This window comes from Acromyrmex echinatior, chromosome 11 (genome assembly GCF_024713525.1).
Source record: "Acromyrmex echinatior isolate Ae372 chromosome 11, ASM2471352v2, whole genome shotgun sequence".
Classification (NCBI taxonomy): Eukaryota; Metazoa; Arthropoda; class Insecta; order Hymenoptera; family Formicidae; genus Acromyrmex; species Acromyrmex echinatior.
The window spans coordinates 5,267,587-5,288,148 of record NC_141862.1 but is presented as its reverse complement, the minus strand read 5'-3'; the positions used below and the strand labels follow the sequence as shown (position 1 = coordinate 5,288,148).

General features: G+C 31.6%; 1 protein-coding gene across 1 annotated transcript in view; it reads right to left on the bottom strand.

Moving 5' to 3' along the window:
- Nucleotides 1-566: 566 nt before the first annotated feature.
- Nucleotides 567-20,562, bottom strand: part of LOC105147144 (uncharacterized) — a 53,284-nt gene continuing 33,288 nt past the window's right edge. Inside the window, exons 2-4 of the mRNA XM_011057958.2 lie at nt 7,697-7,957; nt 6,877-7,106; nt 567-1,660 (exon numbers count right to left, since the gene is read on the bottom strand). Coding sequence (XP_011056260.1) covers nt 1,319-1,660; nt 6,877-7,106; nt 7,697-7,957 — 833 coding nt within the window. The 3' untranslated portion in view covers nt 567-1,318. The remainder of the gene's footprint in view (nt 1,661-6,876; nt 7,107-7,696; nt 7,958-20,562) is intronic.

Below are 20,562 nucleotides of genomic sequence, written 5' to 3'. Positions count from 1 at the left end.
CAGCGATCCTTAATTAATCTGGAAATCGAATCAAGGAGAGGAAGGAGAGTCACAGAGTCGGTGTGTCGATAGATCGGATCGAAGGGGTGAGAGAGAAGATCCGTTTGGTGAATCCGAGACGGTTTATATGACCGCCCTACTCTTTCGATGGTTTTCTCGAGAAAGTCTTTCTCTCGCTAATTTCTCCATTTATTGTTTACTCCGTCCCTTTGCTTCTTCTTTGATGTTTTAAACTGCTCTTATCTCACCGATCTCTGTTACTTACGCAAATTACGTATATCGAGTTATGATGGTCCGTTCTCTGTTATACAAATGCTGGCCATCGAATCACGAGAGCTTCGAATAGCCATGTTGCTTCTGCCGACTATTCTTTAGTATGATAACGATCCGCAATCCATTGATTTATACATATGACGTAATTAGCGAGTTCGATGAAATCGTTACACCAAAGACCCATACAGCAGAGATTATTCGAGCAATATTGTGATAACATTGCAACGTCGAACAATGTTGCTGCAGGATTCTGTGCTACATGGAAAAGGTTCGCGAGAAATATACCAACCAAGTTGATTAAATCATCGTTTTATTACTGCCATCGCTTCGATAACGACGATATTTTGAATCGTGTAAAATTGCTGAACAAAAGCGTCGTATCTCTCATTTCACACAATAGAACTCTCGTATGCCTCGTGGCTTGAGGAAGATCGGATGTGGAGAATATAGTCGAATTAACCACATACTTATACTACATACGTCGATGTCGAGTCGTACTTAAAATTACGACCCGTATACATTTATGCTTCTTAAACTATATTTCTGGTCTGACAAATGATAGATATATATATATATATATATTTCTCTCGAATGCGCGACGTTTCAGCCGCGTTATTTTTCCCTCGAAGAATCGTCCCCGTGAATTCCGATATATTTCCATGTTACTTTCATCGTGTTCCCTTCATCATCCCCGCAGAGTCCTTCCGATTAATTATACACGACAATTTGTTGTAATGCTAATTCACAATGTATACACTATGTACAATCATCATGCGCTCACCGCTGCGACCTATTTTACGCAGAGTTGTATTGCTATCTCCGACTTACATATGATATACGGGGTGCTCTAAACATTGTGTACAGATGCGAGCAAACGTGTATGGATTGCGCGAAAATTCGGGACGCATTAAAGTATGCATCGCTCTCGATTGACATGTAGATGTAGAGAGAAGCCGATGACGATGCGCGACGTTTTTCCTGATCGCGAGAATGCGTAGAGAACGTATACACTAATTAGCACTTGAAACGGTATCACGCGCCGACATTAAACGCGCAGAAATCTGAGACTGTCGTAACGAATCACGTGAATCACGGTCATTGTCCAGCAAGTCAGAATCGGATAGAGCTCGATGTTCGACCTTGAGCCTGATTTAGGGGGTTCTTGGGCGAGACGTTGGTTGCTGGCGGCGAGAGTGGCAAACTCGATGGTTCTGAGAGGCTGGTCATTAGCGATTCCTGGTAGTGTCGATTGGCAAGTCAGACTCAAACTGCCACCGGAAAAATGATGCCGTTCCAAGCGCATTGTTAGACCCAACCGCGTCGTAGAGACCAGCTTTCCGTCTAGGTTGCCAATTCCTCGCAAGTCTTTAGTTAAGGCTCTGTTTACCTGTTAAGAATCAGGCACAGAGTTTAAAGAGTTCAAAATGTAATTTGTAAAGTCTATATTTTAAATAATTGGTATAGTGATAGGATTTATGTTGCAGCCACGAGTTACCGAGATATCTAATATGAGATATGAAATACGAAAAATTATGAAAGATTGCAAATAAAGATTTCATTTCGATCTTTGACTGTACATATATTTTTTTTTTCATTTATTAATTAATTCACGTACATTACAGAAGGCAGTTGTTCTATGTATTTTAGTCTATGGTTTTATTTTGGACTCTCTTTAATTACTTGAAATATATATGGTATATTACTTTTGAGATTTTTACGGAAATTTTTTTTTCAAGGAAATTACGCGGTTTACGAATTATCTTCATGTCTTGATACATCATTAAACGCCATAATTTCGTGAACATTGCACTTCATTTCAGCAGGACGAGAAACTTGAAATTATCAATAAATATAGTACTATGAGCTGCTTAGTTTCTTAAGAATAAACTTGTATAGACGCAACAGAATTGACGAAAATATACCATTTATACATAGAAAGAATAATTTTGGTAAAATATCTAAAAATTTGGCTAGATATATACATATATACATATATATATATAGATCTGAAAGTAATTTTGTTGGACCATCAAAATAATTAATAATAGTTAAAAATAATATATAGGATGTTCAAATTGATTGCTAGAATATTAAAACTAATTGTAGCACTGTTCATCATGCTTGAGATTTTTCTAAAAATTATTTTAATAGTCCAACAAAATTATTTTCAGATCTGTATCTAGTGAATTTTTAGATATCTTAACAAAATCTTTTTGTGTACAATATAAATCATAACTCAAATAAAATTGATATAACAAACGACGTTTTAAAATCGTTACTATTATTTTTAAGAGACTCAACAATTTAAACAATCTGATACAGAATAACCATCAGGATTGTGTTGAAAATAAACTATTATATCCTCCTCCATTATAACCTCCTTCATTTCGATTGTTTTTTGTACTAAGATCGAGTATTTAATTCCATTTTATTTGAATCGTTATACAGGGTGTCCCGTAAGTTTTGACCAATCGCTTTTGTGTAGATAGAGCGAACTAAACTGTCGAAAAGTTCTCTACCATTTTGCAATTTTCGCAATAATTAACAAGATATTAATTACTAAAAATTGCCAAATATTGGTCTTGAATAATTTTTTACGCAAATACTATAAACAGAAGAATCGTAAGAGATAAAAATCATTTATTTTCTTTTCATAGAAATCTAAGAATTTTTTTAGAATTTTTTATCAACTTTTTAGTTGCATTTTTACCAACATGAGAAGATACGGTATTAAGAAAGTCTGAAAAACTTTTGAAGAAGTTCTATGAAGAAAATAAATGATTTTTGTTTCTTACAGTTTTTTTATAAAGTTGATAATATTTATTTTGAACTCTTTGGAATAAAAAATTATTCAAAACCAATATTTGGCAATTTTTAGTAATTAATATCTTGTTAATTACTGCAAAAAGTGCAAAATAGTAGAGGAATTTTCGACTCAGTTTAATTCATTCTACAGCTACACAAAATTGGTCAAATTATGGGACACCCTGTATAAACCAGTTTATAATATGAGTGCCTTAAAGGGATGCTGAAATAACCAAGTTATCGACATTACAGTCGTATAAAAATTTTCAAATTGACTGAATAAGAAATCCTTTTACAGGATTAAAGTAGCAAGATTAAAAGATAATGGACTATTAAAATTGAAAAAAGTTAAAAACTTACTTAACTTTCTTTTGATTTTAGTATAAAGTCTATTGTACTACCTAATTTTGCGTCTACTTTAATCGTGTAAAAGGATTTTTGATTCCGTTCAATTAATTCGAATATTTTTATACGATTGTAATGTCGATAATTTGGTCATTCCAGCATCTCCTTAATCATTTCAAAGGAAAGGTATTTTCTTATTGAGTGTTTCTACAGGCCATACAGAAACATACCATTTCGTAAATTTCGTAATAAATTTTTATTTAAAAAAGTTTTAAGCAAAGTACACTTACAAAGAAAATCTCATAAAGTGTTAAATTTTGATTTTATGAAATTTTATGATTTTAATAAACTTTGTATACATATAAGGGTTACACTAAATTTAGAAAATATAAGTGCAGAAAACTGATGCCTAAATCACTCTTTCTAGGAAAAAAAATTTCTAACTTTTTCAATTATATCTCAAAAACTGTTTAAGATATTAAAAAAATATTTTATACAAAAGTTTTATAATGAAATTATGCAATATTGAATCAACATCTCAGAAATGTTGAAAAACATTGCAGAAATGTTCGTGAAAATAATAAACATCTTGCAGACGTTCAATTCAAGATTATTCGAGACATTGAGAATTCAAGACAATTCAAGAACATTGATTCAACATTTATTCAAATTATATAAATTTCCAAAAACATTCCCTGAATTAATTTTTATATAAAATTAAACGAAATATTTTTAAAATTCATTTTATTTGCTTTCATTTTAAAACCTTTGGGTCACTTTCTAAAAATCATTTCATTAAGACATGGGTGAAGAATTTCATAATACTGCGCCTTTTATTTTATCTTATGTAATTAAATATCTTGAGAGAAAATTACTTTGCCAGCATACACCTATAGGCGATATTGCATGTTCCCAGATGAGCGACTTTAATATTAATTTGATCAATATTGTTGCTACAACAACGTTGTAGCAATATTAATAATCAATATAGGAAAATCAACAAAGATTCAATGTTGAAAAAACATTCACACATCAATATTTAACATTGCAATGCCTCAACAACATTCTTTCAACGTTCTGTACTACTCAACAAAAAATAAGGAACACTTTCGAACACACTGAAAATGGCGCAATATTCAGAATACCATAACTCGGTGAAAAATCATCGCAGACAAAAAATCAAAAAAGCATTTGAAAGTTCGAAATCTTTACTCTTGAAATCGGTGATTAATATTTCAATCTGACTGAATTTTTACGTAGCTATACGGACACAAATAGATATCCGTTAAATCTGAAAATTTTGTACTAATTTGACAAAGGTCTATAGTGAAGTAAATTACATAAAAATGTGGTTTACAGCAATCGGAAGAATGAATCTTTATCTTCAATTTTTTTTTTACTGAACGTTGTATGATTTTTTTTCTGAATATTCAACATTGAAGTAAAAGTAATCATTTTTGCTTCAATGTTCAATAATTTGGTGAAAAAAAATGTAAAGGATCAGTCAGATTGAAATATAAATTATCGATTTTAAAAGTAGAAATTTCGAGCTTTCATATACTTTTCGAAAGTCTCCAATTTTTGTTGAGTAATATTCCGAATATTTACGAAATATTCGGAATTTATTATTAAAATATTTTTTAAGATTCGAAAATATCCTATCATTACGTAATATTATAATTATATTTATAGAAGATTTATTAGATAAAAAAGTTAATGATTTTCACATAAAATCAATATTTCAAAATGTTAATCTAATGTTTCTTGGTTTTACTAGGTTTGGGTACCTGTTATGGAACATGTTGGAATGAATTCCGATTGGAATTATTTCTTAGAAAACACAATAGAAATCTAGGGAATAATTGAATAATGTCGATTGGAATCCATCCCGACTTGTTCTATGATAGGCGCTCTGTATTATTAGATTGTTTCTCGCTGATGAAACAAATTACCAATATTCACGAAACATTGGCATTTAATGTTTTAAGACACGGAAATAACTCGTAATAACACCGCATAATTTTTCTTCTAAGTTTACGTTTATACTCTCTTTTTTCCAGTTCCAATGTCTATAATACATACATATGTAATAGACACGTTTTTCTCTTCAATGAATAAAGTAAAATATTAAAACTCCAGATGTTTCTTTACTTGTATAATATAATCAATCATAACAGATTGCCTGCCAGTCCAGTTACTTGTTAAAGAAAGAAGTGTAACAGATTATTTTAATTGTCGAGTCTCTTGAAAAAAATAATATATAAAAAAACGTCATTTGTTACATCAATTTTGTTTGAGTTACGATTTTCATTGTACGAGTAGCATATTTTTGTCCCGCGAGTTTATTCTCGAGAAATTAATTTGTGGCTCATAGGATTGTATTTATTGAGACTTGAATGTGCGACCAGTCAGTGAGCGAAATAAAAATGCCCACGCGAACTGGCCTCGCTTGACAAATTGTCGTTGAATAAACCGAGTAGTACCTCCTCGCGAATGACGTGCGCAGCGTAGCATTGAATAATGGGAGTTATGTGGTTCCTAGTTTACCATGCCCGCTCAACAGCCCGCGGAAGCGAGCTTTGGATTACGTTGCGCGATTAATTACGAAATTTTCGCTCGTTTCGCGTTTGCCGACGCTACAGGGATATGCCCTAAAGTAGTTAGATAATATTTCGAAGGTAAATATTCCTTTGATCAATTTTAACAAAAATATTTCAATAAGTTTGTTAAGTCAGAAGCGGAGGAGGACGCTGGAAACTGAAAATTTGCGTTGTTTGATTGACAATTGCTTTAGATAAATGAAAAGCTCTTCTTTATGTAATAAATGATCTAATAAAATAATTTAAAAATCAAGCGAAAATTTGAAAATATGTCTCGTATACGAAGTGGAGAATTATGAAAGTTTGATCTGATTGCTTTTTAAAACTTATGTGATCTTTCGAAAATTTAAGAGTGTTTTGACTATATAATAGTAGTTTTTCTCTAAAAGTAACAGCCAAAAAATCAGTCAAAATAATCTAATATCCGCCAATATCATTAAAAAAATTTTATTAACTCGTAAATATACTTTGAAACCAACTGCAAAAAAAACAATAATTTGGCTTTTAATGGTTTTATGTAGCAAAATATCCTTGTCTGCAGTTTTAGATCAATGATTTTTAAGTGGATCCAGTATATAATCTAATATAACATTTGATTTAATTTTCAACGTTATTTCCTCATCAAATTTGCAAATAAGTATTACAAATAAGTATTACGTGATTTTAAGAAGACAAAAAATTAAATAACTTTTACACTAATAAGAGAATCATTCTCAAACGTTACATAGATATTCAAACGTAATAATAGAACAATCTATGAAATTTATATATTTTTGATATTGTTTTAGATGTAACACATAGTCTTTAAGTGGCGTAATCCTAACTTTCGCACTCAGGAATATCATCGACTCACCTCTTTACCGTTCAAGATGAACGTTAAAACTGCCGGGGGGTAACTTAACCCTGACGTGCACTCCGCTTGGAGGATCTCGCCGATTTCGTAAGAAGGTCGCATTCCCTCGAGTATCGGAGAACTTTGAGGAGGTACAGCCACGCTCATGTTTGCCTCTCTATAATCTGTCTCAAAACTCGGCGCTTCGGATGACACCTCGCAGCCATAAGACCCCGCCAAGTCGACTTTACCTGCAATATTAAGTTAGAGAAAAGACATTATAAATATAAGCTTAAAAAGAGAGAAAGACATTTCTTTTATTTCATGAACATATCTGAATAAACAATGACAAAATGGGAATTGATTGTTTTAAAGACAAAATTAAACTTATATTAAATGTCTGATTAAATCATTAAATTTATTTTAATTAAATTTACTTTACCTCTAATAATCTGCATATTAAAATTATACCCTTCTACAAAAATGATTTTAATAGTATATGGAATGATTTTGCTGATGAAGTATCAATATCTGTCTAAAAATTTAGTTAGAGACAGAATTGAAAATAATTTGGTTGAATTATAAAAATAATTACGTAGAATAATTACACTCAAATTATTTGCAAATAGATTGTCAAAACTTTTTGCAGCATTACTCATTATTCTTGAGTTCCCTACATAATTTTGATATAATAAAATTATTTAGATCTACTGCATCTATCTAAATTTCTAGATATTTCAGCAAAATTATTCTTTCCATGCACATAAAAGATTCATCTTTTACATGAGAAACATATAGTAATAGATGTAACTTATAATTCTTGCTTGTAAATTGATGTTACCTTTACCAATGGATGGGCCCAAAAGTGTCACTTGTCTGTGGTCACTTCGATTGAGGTCAATATATAGTCCGCTGATATTTTGAGGTCGCTTAGGCGTCGCTGATCCCGGCATGAATCTGAAGATCTCCTGGCCATCTTTGTTCCACGTTACCGAATACAGTTCTTTGCCGCCGAGGTCATACTCACATTTGAGTGATATCGTCTCCCACCTTGGATCGGCAATACTGGGTACGTCCAGCTTTCGTATCTCTAGCCCGACACCTAGACGACAAAAAGCACAAATGGTTTTTGTTATTTTGTATGTTAAAATATATACTAATAACATAAATAGTACGTTTTATATATTATATTAGGTGCGCAACTAAGTTCTCGCTGTTATTTTGATGAAAATGCATCAAAATAACAGCGAGAACTTAGTTGCGCACCTAATACTATTGTTTCCTTATTTAAAAGTGAATACTCAAGAAATATGATTTTTAAGTTATTATTCGGTAAAAAATTTTTCATGAAAAAAAAATATATATATATATACATATATATAAACATACATAAACATTTATAAATATGTATAAACTTTTATGAACATATATAATTATGGAATGTCCATATATCATTCTTTCTTTTGTAAAATTACTGTATAATTAACCCTTTGAGGCACGTCCCATCTTTTTGTTCTTAGTTTTTTCCATATTTCTGATCTATTTTGCGCATATGAGTTCTTTTTAGACTCTTAGGGATCTAAGTTATGCAACTTTCATGAAAAATTACGTTAATTTATTTATTTGCAATTTTGTTATAAAAAATATTAATGTAAAAAAACTCATTTTTTTCAGAATAAATTCAGCTATTCTTAAATGTGAAGTGCTAGAGCTCTGAAAATTTTTATGCATGTACTTCATATCTGAAACTATAATATAATATATTTTTCAGAATTTTCTGCTTGCTAGTTTTTCCCAAAAAAATTTTGAAAATTTTGAAAAATTGAACTTTTATAAGTCTATTCATTATTTATTTATTTTGTAATTCTGACACCAGAATCGTAATTAGCGTCCCCAAAAATCCATAAATGACCTATGATTTCAACAATTTGTTTAAAAGAAAAATGTGCCCCTCAAAGGGTTAAAAGGATAATTTTTGTATGGTTTATTTTAGAAAAAATCAAGTTTAAAGAAATGTAAAAGGATTGCTCATATATAATTATAAATAAAATTATACATAATTATATATAAGCAATTTTGTTTATACTTCTCCCAAAATTTTTTTTCTAAAAGAAACAATTAAGCGAAAATTATTCTTGTAATTATTTTTGTTTTCTCACATTATTATTATTTTTATCATAAATAATATTAACCAAAAAAGTATTCAAATACAAAATACTCTCAATAAAATAAAAATGTATTTAAATATTTGAAATACTGTCCACTCCTAGCTGAGACATAACGCTTATAGAGGTTGTTGTTCATCAATTCACCAAATGTAAACAAGAATAAATGATGAATTATGCATATCATGCGTGAAATGAATACACTTTAAATTGAGTCAACAATGGTGCTATATTTTAAAAAAATTTTTACATAATTTAAATATATTTAGTATTTACAAATTTAAAATACAAAATACTAAAAAAAATTTTTAATGCAAAATATTTAAATGCAAGTATTTAAATGCAAAATACTCTCAAAAAAGTATTCAAATACGAAATACAAAATACAAAAATGTATTTAAATATTTATGTATTTTAAATACATATCTTTCAAATATTGCCCAACCCTGTTTCTATATACTAAACAGTAATTTTATAAAAAAAAGAATATATGGACATATATGAACATATTTCATGTATAATTACATATTAACTTATATTTACGAATATTATGTATGTTTATATATATTTGTGTATGAAAATTTTTAAGTAATTTTTAAGAATATTCTTTTTATTAATATTATTTGATTAAACAGTAATTTTCTTTCAAGTTGAAAAAGTATTTTCTCCTTTTCTATAAAATTTAATTTTTTGAGTTATGTCACTTTTGAATTAAAGGAGCAATATGTTAAACATTGTTATAATTTAAATTTTTAAATAATGCTAATTGAAACAAATGTATTTATTACTAAAAAGAAATAAATTTTGCTAATAGAATATAATAATTAGATTAATATTAAAATAAAGTACTGGTAATAAAATTTTCTCATTTATTTTTCAATATGTTCTCATATTGAAACAGATTCAAGACTTTAACTCACTTACGTACGATGGTACAATTCAGAACAGAATTCGAATAATTTAATTGGCTGGCAATTATAAAAAATTGCTCTAACGTTGAAATCTCGACTCTTGAAAGGTCTCGGAAAATATCGTTATTTGTGGAAAATTTCGACCGCGCAATGGAAATCTCAGCGGGAAATGGCTTCGCGATAGTTGACATGCGCGCATTAATTTATTTAGCGTGCATCCACAGGGCGATCGGAACAAATACAGCGGTAATTAAAAATATTCGATCAACCGAACGCAATTGAGTACTCCAAAGCGGCCTGAAATTTAAAGTGATCGTGAGAGCCAATTATTATCGTGCAAACCTTTTCAGAATGCAAAAATTCATTCGTATTCGTTCTTCTATCGATAATATATACAATTTACAAAAAAATTGTAAATAAATTTTATTGCATTAAATAATACACATATAATAACAGCGTAATCATCCTACGTAATCGAAACTTTGATAACAATAAGCGTTATTTTCCAAGAGAAAATAACTGAAAAGTATTTTTATTATATTTTATCACAAAGTGATACGTATATATTTATTTGAAAAAGTAATTTTCTCTGCGATTTTATTTTTAGCACTTGTTGTCCGTTTAACGTCAAATTCACAATCATTTTGAATTAATAAGTAAAATTTTGAAATGTTACCAAACATTTTGAAATATTTATACTATTATATTATTTTTGTTGAGCGAAGACTCGCAAAGAAATAGATACATGTTTCGAGTTATTTTCTCTTGTGACCTCCTTCAAAATTTATTACTAAGTTATCCGCTATATCATGTCACTATTCCGTTATGGATTGCTAATATATTATTTATTATTTGTGCCCCATGTGTCGGTATATTATATTCATTTATTTTGATATTGAAACTATAAAACAGTTTTGCTATCATAAAGTGCGTAAAATATAGAAGACATAAATATTGCCTAAAATATGGAGGACTATTTCGTTTGAAATTTGTAAACCCGTTTATGTAAAGACATAGTTGTCGTAACGACGCGGTGTTGGCAAAATATCGAAGAACAATTAGAAGAATAAAATTGTTGAATAGTTATTTTCTTTCTTCTCACGTACGTTAACATACACAGAGCTAGTAGTTACATAGTCACATGACATTTATTGATTTATTTTGAGTATCCTATTTTGATAACACTCAATTTTACGGTGCAGCGATGTTTTACATCGCTTCGGACATAGTTACATATTTTTCTATTAAACAAGCCGGACCACAAAACCAATATTCGTTAAATTGGAAGTTTTATATTGAGCAATGTTTTATATTTATCCATTTTTACACTCTTTATACTCTCTAATAGTTTTCATTAATTTACGTGAGTGTTCGAAGGTTCCAAGAAGTTTCTCCACGTGAGCACAGCGTTTTTTCTTTCGGTCGAAAGTTCCCGTCTAGCTAACAAGTAGTTTTGCAGTGGTTTGACCATTCGCCTTGCGGAATAACGAGTACTTTTTAAATAATTCGTTGGCTTTTCAAGGTTTTATGTAAGCAGTAGTTAACCAGGAATACAATAGAGCGGACCGCGTTGATCCTATCCTGTTAGTCTGCAGGACGCTCGGTCAGGCCAAGGGTACGATTTGGAAATGCAAACTTCACAGGACGAAACCACGATTCTCTGCTTCTTTTTCGCGCGTGCCTCTGATACGAAGTACTCGCCTCGCATTGAGTAAGGTATTTTATATTGTATAGTATTGAGATACGAATGTTCCCGACGTGCTTTACATTCTGAAAACATATGTATTGAACGGTGTGTCGAATGCTCTTACAAAAATCTAATTTAATACTGTTCAATTTAAGACTGAAAAATGTTGATCTATTACGTATTTTGAGTATTGACTCTCTGTCTGTAATTTAGGTCTTGTTTTGCACAAGCACAAGTTCACTTTCAAATCTTGCACTGATCATACAGAAAAAAATGTCAGTTATTTGCTGAAACTCTGATATTTTGTAACTTATGAGATCAAAGCTGATCAAAAATCTCCATAAAGATATAAAAAATGGACAAATATTACAGTAGCATCATTTAAAAGTTACTTCTTTGAATTTCAATCAGACTAAAAAATATTTTAATCTAAAATACACACTTTGTTCTTTAACTGTATAGGTGTTTATATATGTATAATCATATATATGTTCATACATAATAATGTCGAATGTACTAATATGGAATAGCTATCAATCGACACAGATATACATATATATTCATGTTACTCCTCTTCCGCACACAACAAGATATAAAACGCTCATGATGAATACTTATATGATATGTCTCAAACGCTTGTATGATATATAATGCTTATATGATTATATAAGTGTTTAATTATATTATATTTAATATAATAATAATAAGTACTTATACAGTTAAAGAAATTAACTTATGTGTATTGCAAATAAACGTTTTTTTTTTTTGAATACGATTAAACCTAAAGTGGCAAATAATATTACAGCACACGTATCGATTTTTTATGATTGATGTCTATGGAAACTTTTGATCAACATCTCATAAGTTACAAAACATCATAGTTTCAATCAATTTGACCGAAATCCTTCTTTCCATATAATTAGTGCAGGATCCTTTTATGTATCCTCACTTTTACTCCAATTTCAATTTTTATTATATAAAGATTTTAATATTTAAATTAAAAGACGATTTAGAAATGTTGAAGTACTGAAATGAGTAATCCTAAATTTTTTTTTGAAAGTAGAACAGTAAAAGAACTTAGATTAGACAAAAATTATAGACAGAAAAAAATATGATTGCAGATAAAGGAATGTCGTTCAGTGCTTAATAAATAATTATTATTTTCTAGGTATTCAATTTCTGTAAGGGTTCGCGAATGCGCGAAACGTTAAGGACAAACAAGTAAACTGACACGACATGATCAAATTTAGCATACAGACTGCGTCATTTATCGTGATAGACGATGTACACTATTTCCTAAAACCACTAATTTACCACGTGTAAATTAAAACAGTCATACAATACGGTCGTTAAATTGAGACTAATTGTCTATGTTGCAGATAGGATACAATCCGGAATGAAACGATCGACTGCTGAACCAACATCGGCTAATTCAGATTGCGTTGAGTCCGTTGGCTGACACTCGCGTGTTCTGAAGGTATGGTATATCACGGCGCACAATCAAGCGGTCCACAGTCCTTTTCCTCGGAGTCTCTGCTCTTCTGTTTGCGAACACGCAGTGTTTCTCTTTCGCGAGCCAATTAAACCGGCAATTAGTTTAATAATTAGCGATTTAATTAACATGCCACGCGACAAGACGAACGGACCAACCGGCTTACAAGACAATAGCGAGCGAGCCCATTTCGAGGTCGACGTACTGTCGAGGGCCGTCGACTCGCATATTCTGATTAAAGGTCTCCCACGCGTATCAGGGAATCCCGAAGGATCAGAGTGGCGGGATTCCTTTGAAGTTCGCGGATTGATTTGCCTCGTCGTGGGTTCGAATAGGACTAGGACACGGGGCTTCCTTATTCGTCGCGCCGCTGATCAAATGCAAAGCCGATACTTTGAATTTTATTCCACGCCGTATTCCGGCAAGGATCTAATTTTATTTCTCTCTCTCTCTCTCTCCTTCCCCCTCTCCCCCTCCCTCCCTCCCTCTTTTCTCTTCGGTTTTATCTTCACATTGATTATTCAAGATAAATTATTTCACTGTTATAATATATTTATTATAGTTTTATGTATTAGATTTCAACAAACGGACGGTATGTCTTAAGACGTATATTGTTTCATATTTTTAATAAATATTTTATTTGTTTTGGACTGCCATTTTGAATTGCCATTTACTACTGATATTTTACATGTTTAAATGTTTTTAATACAAATAAACACAAAGAGCAATATTTCATTTTACTTAACAAACGCGTATAATTTCATATATATATATATACAGGGTGTCCCGCAATTTTTTACCAAACGTTTTTGTGTAGATAAAACGGACTAAACTGAGTCGAAAAATCCTCTACCATTTTGCAATTTTCATAATGTTTAACGAGATAATAGGGAGTTTTTGTAATAACATGAATCCAGATACGGATTCACGTTATTGCAAAATTTTCAGAATTTTTTATCAACTTTTTAGTACTGCATTTTCTTATTGGCAACTATTTTTACCAACATACAGTAAAATATGTTACAAAATTCTGAAAAATTTTAAAAAAAATTCTCAGAACTTTATAAGAAAAAAATAAGCAATTTTTGTCTCTTGCTGTTTCTCTGTAAAATTGATAGTATTTGAGTAAAAAATTATTGAAAGCCAATATTCAGCGATTTTTAGTAATTAATATCTTATTAACTATTGCGAAAATTGCAAAATGGTACAAGACTTTTCACCTCACAATTTAGTCCGCTCTATTTACACAAAAGTTGCGGGACATTCTGTATACATATCTTTTTACATTGTTTAAATAAATTTTATGAAAATCGAGCTTTCATTCCATCCCGCGTATTTATCGTTTTGTACAATACGTCGCGTTTTTCTAAATATTATATGGAAAACCGAAGGCGGCGTCAGTGATTTATTATGAATAATTTATGATTTGAAATCCATTTATTTTGCCATGCGATATTATTTCTCGGTATGTGCGCCTTCTCGCCCGCAGCTGTGCGAGCTTACAATTCAGGCTTATGGGCGCAACAGCTTCCGATGCATCGAACGCGGCCAAGTTTTCCTTATTCATTGCACGGTTGATCAAATGCAAAGCCGATACTTCGAGTTTCATTCCATTCCACGCGCTTTACACTATTCGCCGCGGCGAATAAAAAGTTTCGACGATTCATCGTCTCTAGTTTCCCTCGCTCTTCGTAAGTAACGGTGAAAATTGTATCTGTCTTTTACGTCTTAGCATATAGCTCACATTGAAAGCGTTATACCAAATTTTCACAAAGACCATATCTTAAAGAATAACAGCCGGAGAAAAGATAAGGATGTATTCCTTCTTCCCGTACGGTAAATCGATATATGTACGTATAAAAGAATTAAGAGTAAAAGTATGTTTTACACGACGTTACGCACGTAATTCTTTAATAATAATTCCAATATAGGTAATTCTGAAATTCACATTTTCTCGATGCCGTCAATATTCGATAGGTACGTCGAAAATAAATAACACGACGCAATAACCGGTGTATTAGACACCGTTATTGTTTACGCTTTGTGCCTTTCGTTTTTCTCCAGTTTCGCGGGAACACCGGCTGCTGCGCTTTCTGGCTGTCACGAGCAACAGTTTCCGGATCGTAAGCTGGTGTACAGTGTACACACTGTATACACGAGCTTCCCGATTCGCGCGAGTCGCAACGACGAACGCGACACACCGTCGCGCCGCGTTAATCGTGTTATTTGCCCGCTAATTAAGCACGCGCGATAAATTTGGCGCCAAAAGTGGAGGTGTTTATTTGTACGTCCGCCGCACGTCCACACATCGATACGTGTTTTACTCGCGATTCTTTTTTGTAGTCCGCGTTGGTCGGGGAGTAACTAACTCGACATATTTGTACTCAATTGCTCTCTCTCTCTCTCTCTCCCCTCCCCCTCCTCATTCTCTTTCTCTCCCACTTCTTCCTCTCTTCTCACTCTTTCCTTTCTCTCTCTTTCTCCAGAGGATATAGATGCTATTACATGGAATCGAGAGTTCGCGGGATACATTTCTAGTTAAAGGGACTTATGTGCACATCGCGATTTATGAAAACCCTCCGGGGCATGCCACGTTGCATTGCACTCTACCTATGGCAAGGTAAAACGTTCAATTTTGGAAAATTTCTTGCGGGATGTTAACAGCAGGTGCAGCAACCGCTGCGAGTTAATCGGGCTTTTTCTCTCTCTCTCTCTCTCTCTCTCTCTCTCTCTCTCTCTCGCTTTGTTCGGGTTTTGAAACAATTCGTTTCAATGGAAACTATTTATTTGCGTGAGAGTTGAAATAGCAGCGAATTTTCTGCGCTCGTAATTCGAGTTCTCATTCTTTTATAATAAGACAATTGACCCTGTTGACAAGTCCTAAGACTTGTCATTCTTCCAGCGTTAAGAATCGTTGTTTAAATTAGTAGCTTTATTTCGCACATGAATTGGATTTATTAAATATTTTATGCGTTGTTTATCGTGTATATTATTTGGTTTAATGTTGAATTAATTTAAAAACAAATATGAAATTTATTAAATATTTTGTGTGTTATTGTGCACATTATTTGGTTTAATGTTCAACTTATTTAAAAACAAATATAAATCGACTGAATAAAAAAATTTACATGAACATACGGCGCGTAGAACAAAACTGCGATACGAGTTGCTGTTAATTGCTTGCATTTAATTTTGATTGTTCGTTTATTCATGAAAATCGATCGCTCGTCGTACCTTTAATTAGCACCGTACAACCGAGGAAAGAACTGCGGTATGAAATTTAAAAACAACACGTTGCATGCAATTACATGCTCAATTATTACTCCGCAATTAGTAATTTCTTTCAAATCTTGTTTTATATTCGGATTAAACATAAACATGTTTAATGCTTAAAAAGGTAATAGCAGTTACTATTTTTTTTTTTTGACAAGTGACAGGTTTGACAGAAGAACGTTTCTTCTTACAAATGTTTTTTTCTCCATTCTTTTTGTTACTTTACCGAGATTTTCATATTACGCTTATCGTGGGATTTTTATATTTTTATATTTTATATTATTATATTTTTAAGTATATCGTATCAAAACTATTGTGTAATTAATTCTCAAGCATAATAATATTAATCGTTCTGTTAAAAACCTTTCTTTTTTTTAAAGAAATTTATGCAGAGAACATTGCACAGTTTTTAAAAGCACAGATCTTTCTAGCTAGCTATTCGTGTCGCTATATTTATTCGTCTATTTTGTTGATCTAAACACATTGAATAATATTGAACATAAAGAAAATATAAGAAGATATAAATTTATCGAGCAAGATACAAAGCTGTGTATATGATTGATTTCGTACACAGCACGTTCCTGAAGACATTAACCCTAATTGATGTTCCAATAAACCCGATCATCTTTTTCAATTACGTTGAGAACAATTGTTCTCAATAAATTTGTTCACAATCTTACATAAATTTAAGTTACATAATCTGATCTTCAAATTATTCTCGAATTTCAATCTTCAAAATGAAAAAAAAATCATTCCCTTACATTAACTTTCAGCCAAAGATAAAATACAATACATTAATTTAAAGTACACTGGACCGGCGAATATCAGTTAAGGAAATTTCGGAGCGAATATCAATTAGAGTTTATATTAAAATTCTCATTCGGTATAGTTAACACCGCGAAGTATAGGTAGTCTTCTTCAAGGGGGATGCGAGGAGAAGGGAAGGCTGATTAACACGAATTACTCGAAAATTCAAGAGCGGTTGTGGGAAGACGGCTGGACCGTTTTACGAGATGTGGGCGGGTCGGGAGGTCAAATGACCAGTAACCAGCGCGAGTTCTTCTCTCGGCGAAGCAGAGAGACGTCGCTTCATCGTCAAGCGTTGTGGTCAAGTGACTCATACATGCACGTTGTACGTGTAGGTACCAAGTATCTTGCTCACGCGAGTAACGCTCCTTTCCGCGTACACACACGCGTGCGACGCATTTATTAGTGCACCCACGCAGTGCGCACTCTCGCAATCAGTTTGGGTAATCTTAAACGTCGGGGCTGGCTTTATCGCATATGCATATTCACTACCGGCGCGATAAGCGTATATATTAAAGCTACTCCCATGCTACCATGGGCGAAATGAATACCTATGCGAGTACACAAAACTATCACGTGTTACACGATATGTTCATGTAACGATCACGTTGATTTTGTCAGATATATGTGATTACTTTGAGACTTATCAAACAATGTCAAATGTCTCAGAATTGAGTTGAGACACAAAACATCTTACAAGACAAACATCTTTTAGACTTTCCGCCAATGTAGATTGACTTTAATCTCGTTTCAATTTACTTTTCATAGTTGTAAATAATTTACATTGGTAGAAATGGAGATATTAGACGTCTTTTATAGGTCCTTGCAAAGATGCCTTTAACTTTTCATCGGCAACTGAGGTCTTTAAAGATATCACGATATTTTTTATTGTAAATTTTGATAGATAAATTCAAATTTATAAAAAATAAATACAATACAATTCGACTTCAGTGAAAACGTATTACAGCTTTGACAAATATATTAGAATTTTTTCCGATTTTTATATAATCCGAAATGATAAAAAGTTTATTCTGTTTCTCGAAATGTTCCTCTATTGCTAATAGAAGATTTAAAATTCATATTGTCGGAGGAGTGTAAAGACATTTTATTGGCTTTTTACAATAAAGTTGTTAATAAAAATAGATAAAAGTCAAGCGCGAGTTATAAGCGAATCAATAGTGTGTTATATAGCAATAATAAATCAGCAATCAGTGACTACATGGAAATTCAATTTCTTATCATTTAAAACTTAGATTACGTTATGATCGACTAATTGTATCTATTATGAGATAGGTTCTTAATATGAGAAAGCGAAGTTTCTGCTAAACTAATAAACATATGTTCTATCATTTTTTACTCTTAGTGTGAAACTTGTTTAGTAAGAAATTCATTATTAGATCATGCGTATAGTCGTTGGAAAAAAAAATTTGTGAAATTGAATGTTGTCAAATTTTATTGCGGTTATTAGAGTCTTCAAATCTTGTTTTATTATATAAGAATAAATATTGGTTGGTAATAAATAATAAAGTCTGCATGCAGGAATCAAGTAAGATCGTATTCACAGGAAAACACGTGATATCTAATTTAATATCTCAAAGCATATTATCGAACGAAATGTTAAAAATGACGATTCTATTGTTAAGATTACTCACACATACATACACACATTCAAAAATTGTATAATTATTATGTATAATATTTAAATTCTTTATTCCTACTTGTACGTAATATAATAAAAAGGTATATAAAAAGTTTTATTATTTCCTCAGTTTCCTGTTATGAGATACCACCTCATACAAGAAAACCTTTGTCTCTCATATTAGGAACCTTTTTTTTAAATGATCAAAATCGGCACTTTGGATAAAAAATTTCACATACAACAAAGTATAGCTATTATCGACTGCTAACTTTTGGCGATAAAACTTAAATGTATTTCCATAAATTTGACATGAAGGCAGAAATTCAGGTTACAAATTAAATAAATCACAAGCATTACATTTAAAGAAAGATATCTCATGAGGCGACCCTAATATCTTGTCCTGAGAATTGTCATCCTTCAGATTGGCTGAAATATTGTGATACAATGATCTAATACGATTTATTCTAAATACAAGTTAAGATTTATGACTTATAATTCTTACTTACTACTAATGATATGAGTGATTAATGACTTATTGTAGAAAGCTTATCAGACGTCTTTTTCCTCGAAGATGTTAACTTTTTGTACACAATGATTTTCCGATCTTTTATTATATACAATGGATTATTCCCTAGTTCATTTTCATCACTTTCATATAAATAAAATTATTAAGTAAGTTTTACATATATTTTAAGGTTTTCTGAAAGTATTTGTAAAGTTATATAATCCTTAGTACACACGATTAGATCATTCATATCCTGTATATATATATATTTTTTTAAATAATAGGAACATTAAATAATTAGTCGCAACATTTATATACAACTTTTTAAATGCACAATCTTACAGATACTTTCTGAAGATGTTAAAGTACATATAAGAATTACTTATAATTTTTGTATATTTGATTTTGTATACTTGAATTAATAATTTAATTTATATAATTTAATTTATTAAGTTAAAAAAAAAAGAGAAGGATAGAAGACATATTTAACTAAGTGCTCCTAGTTTTAAAGAAAAGGAACGCGCAGTTTACAAACATCTAATCATGTGTACTAAAAGTTTAGAAAATGTCTTATAAAATGTCTTAGGTATTCATAGTGGGGTCTTAAGTACAGTTTTAAAATGTCATAAGTTAATCACAGAACCATACCTACTTATAACATTTTAAGATATTACTTAGACGATCTTAAAATAAGAGCAATAAATACTTATATCTTAATTTTAGACTTTTGTTGTCTGAGTTGGGAGAGTTAAATAATCGATTTAAAAGAATTTGGACATATCGTTTATTTATATCCACTAGGTGTTTCCACATTATCTTAATTTCCGACCGTTTCTCGTTGCCAATGCCTCTTCTCCTCGTTAGAGAAGAAATATATTCCGACCATTCTTTCGATGGCGACCGCATTTGAGCTGCCAACGTTAGAAGAACGCGGATGCAGTTAACGACGTAATTGGCCATTTTAATTAGTAGTATTATTGTTTACTGCGGTCGCTACGCTATCGAAACACGTCGCAAGGTCGATGACGTATACCTTTCTTCGTCGAAGTTGCAACTCCCTTCGTAATAATTATCGCGTTGCGAGCACGTTTTACGAGCGTAATTCACTCGTCTCGTAATCGAGCGCACGCACACGCATTTCGCTTCGAATCGTACACGCGCGCGAGAACGGACATCGTATACGAGACATGTGCGGCCGCAATTGGCTGAAATTAGTAGCGACATTGTT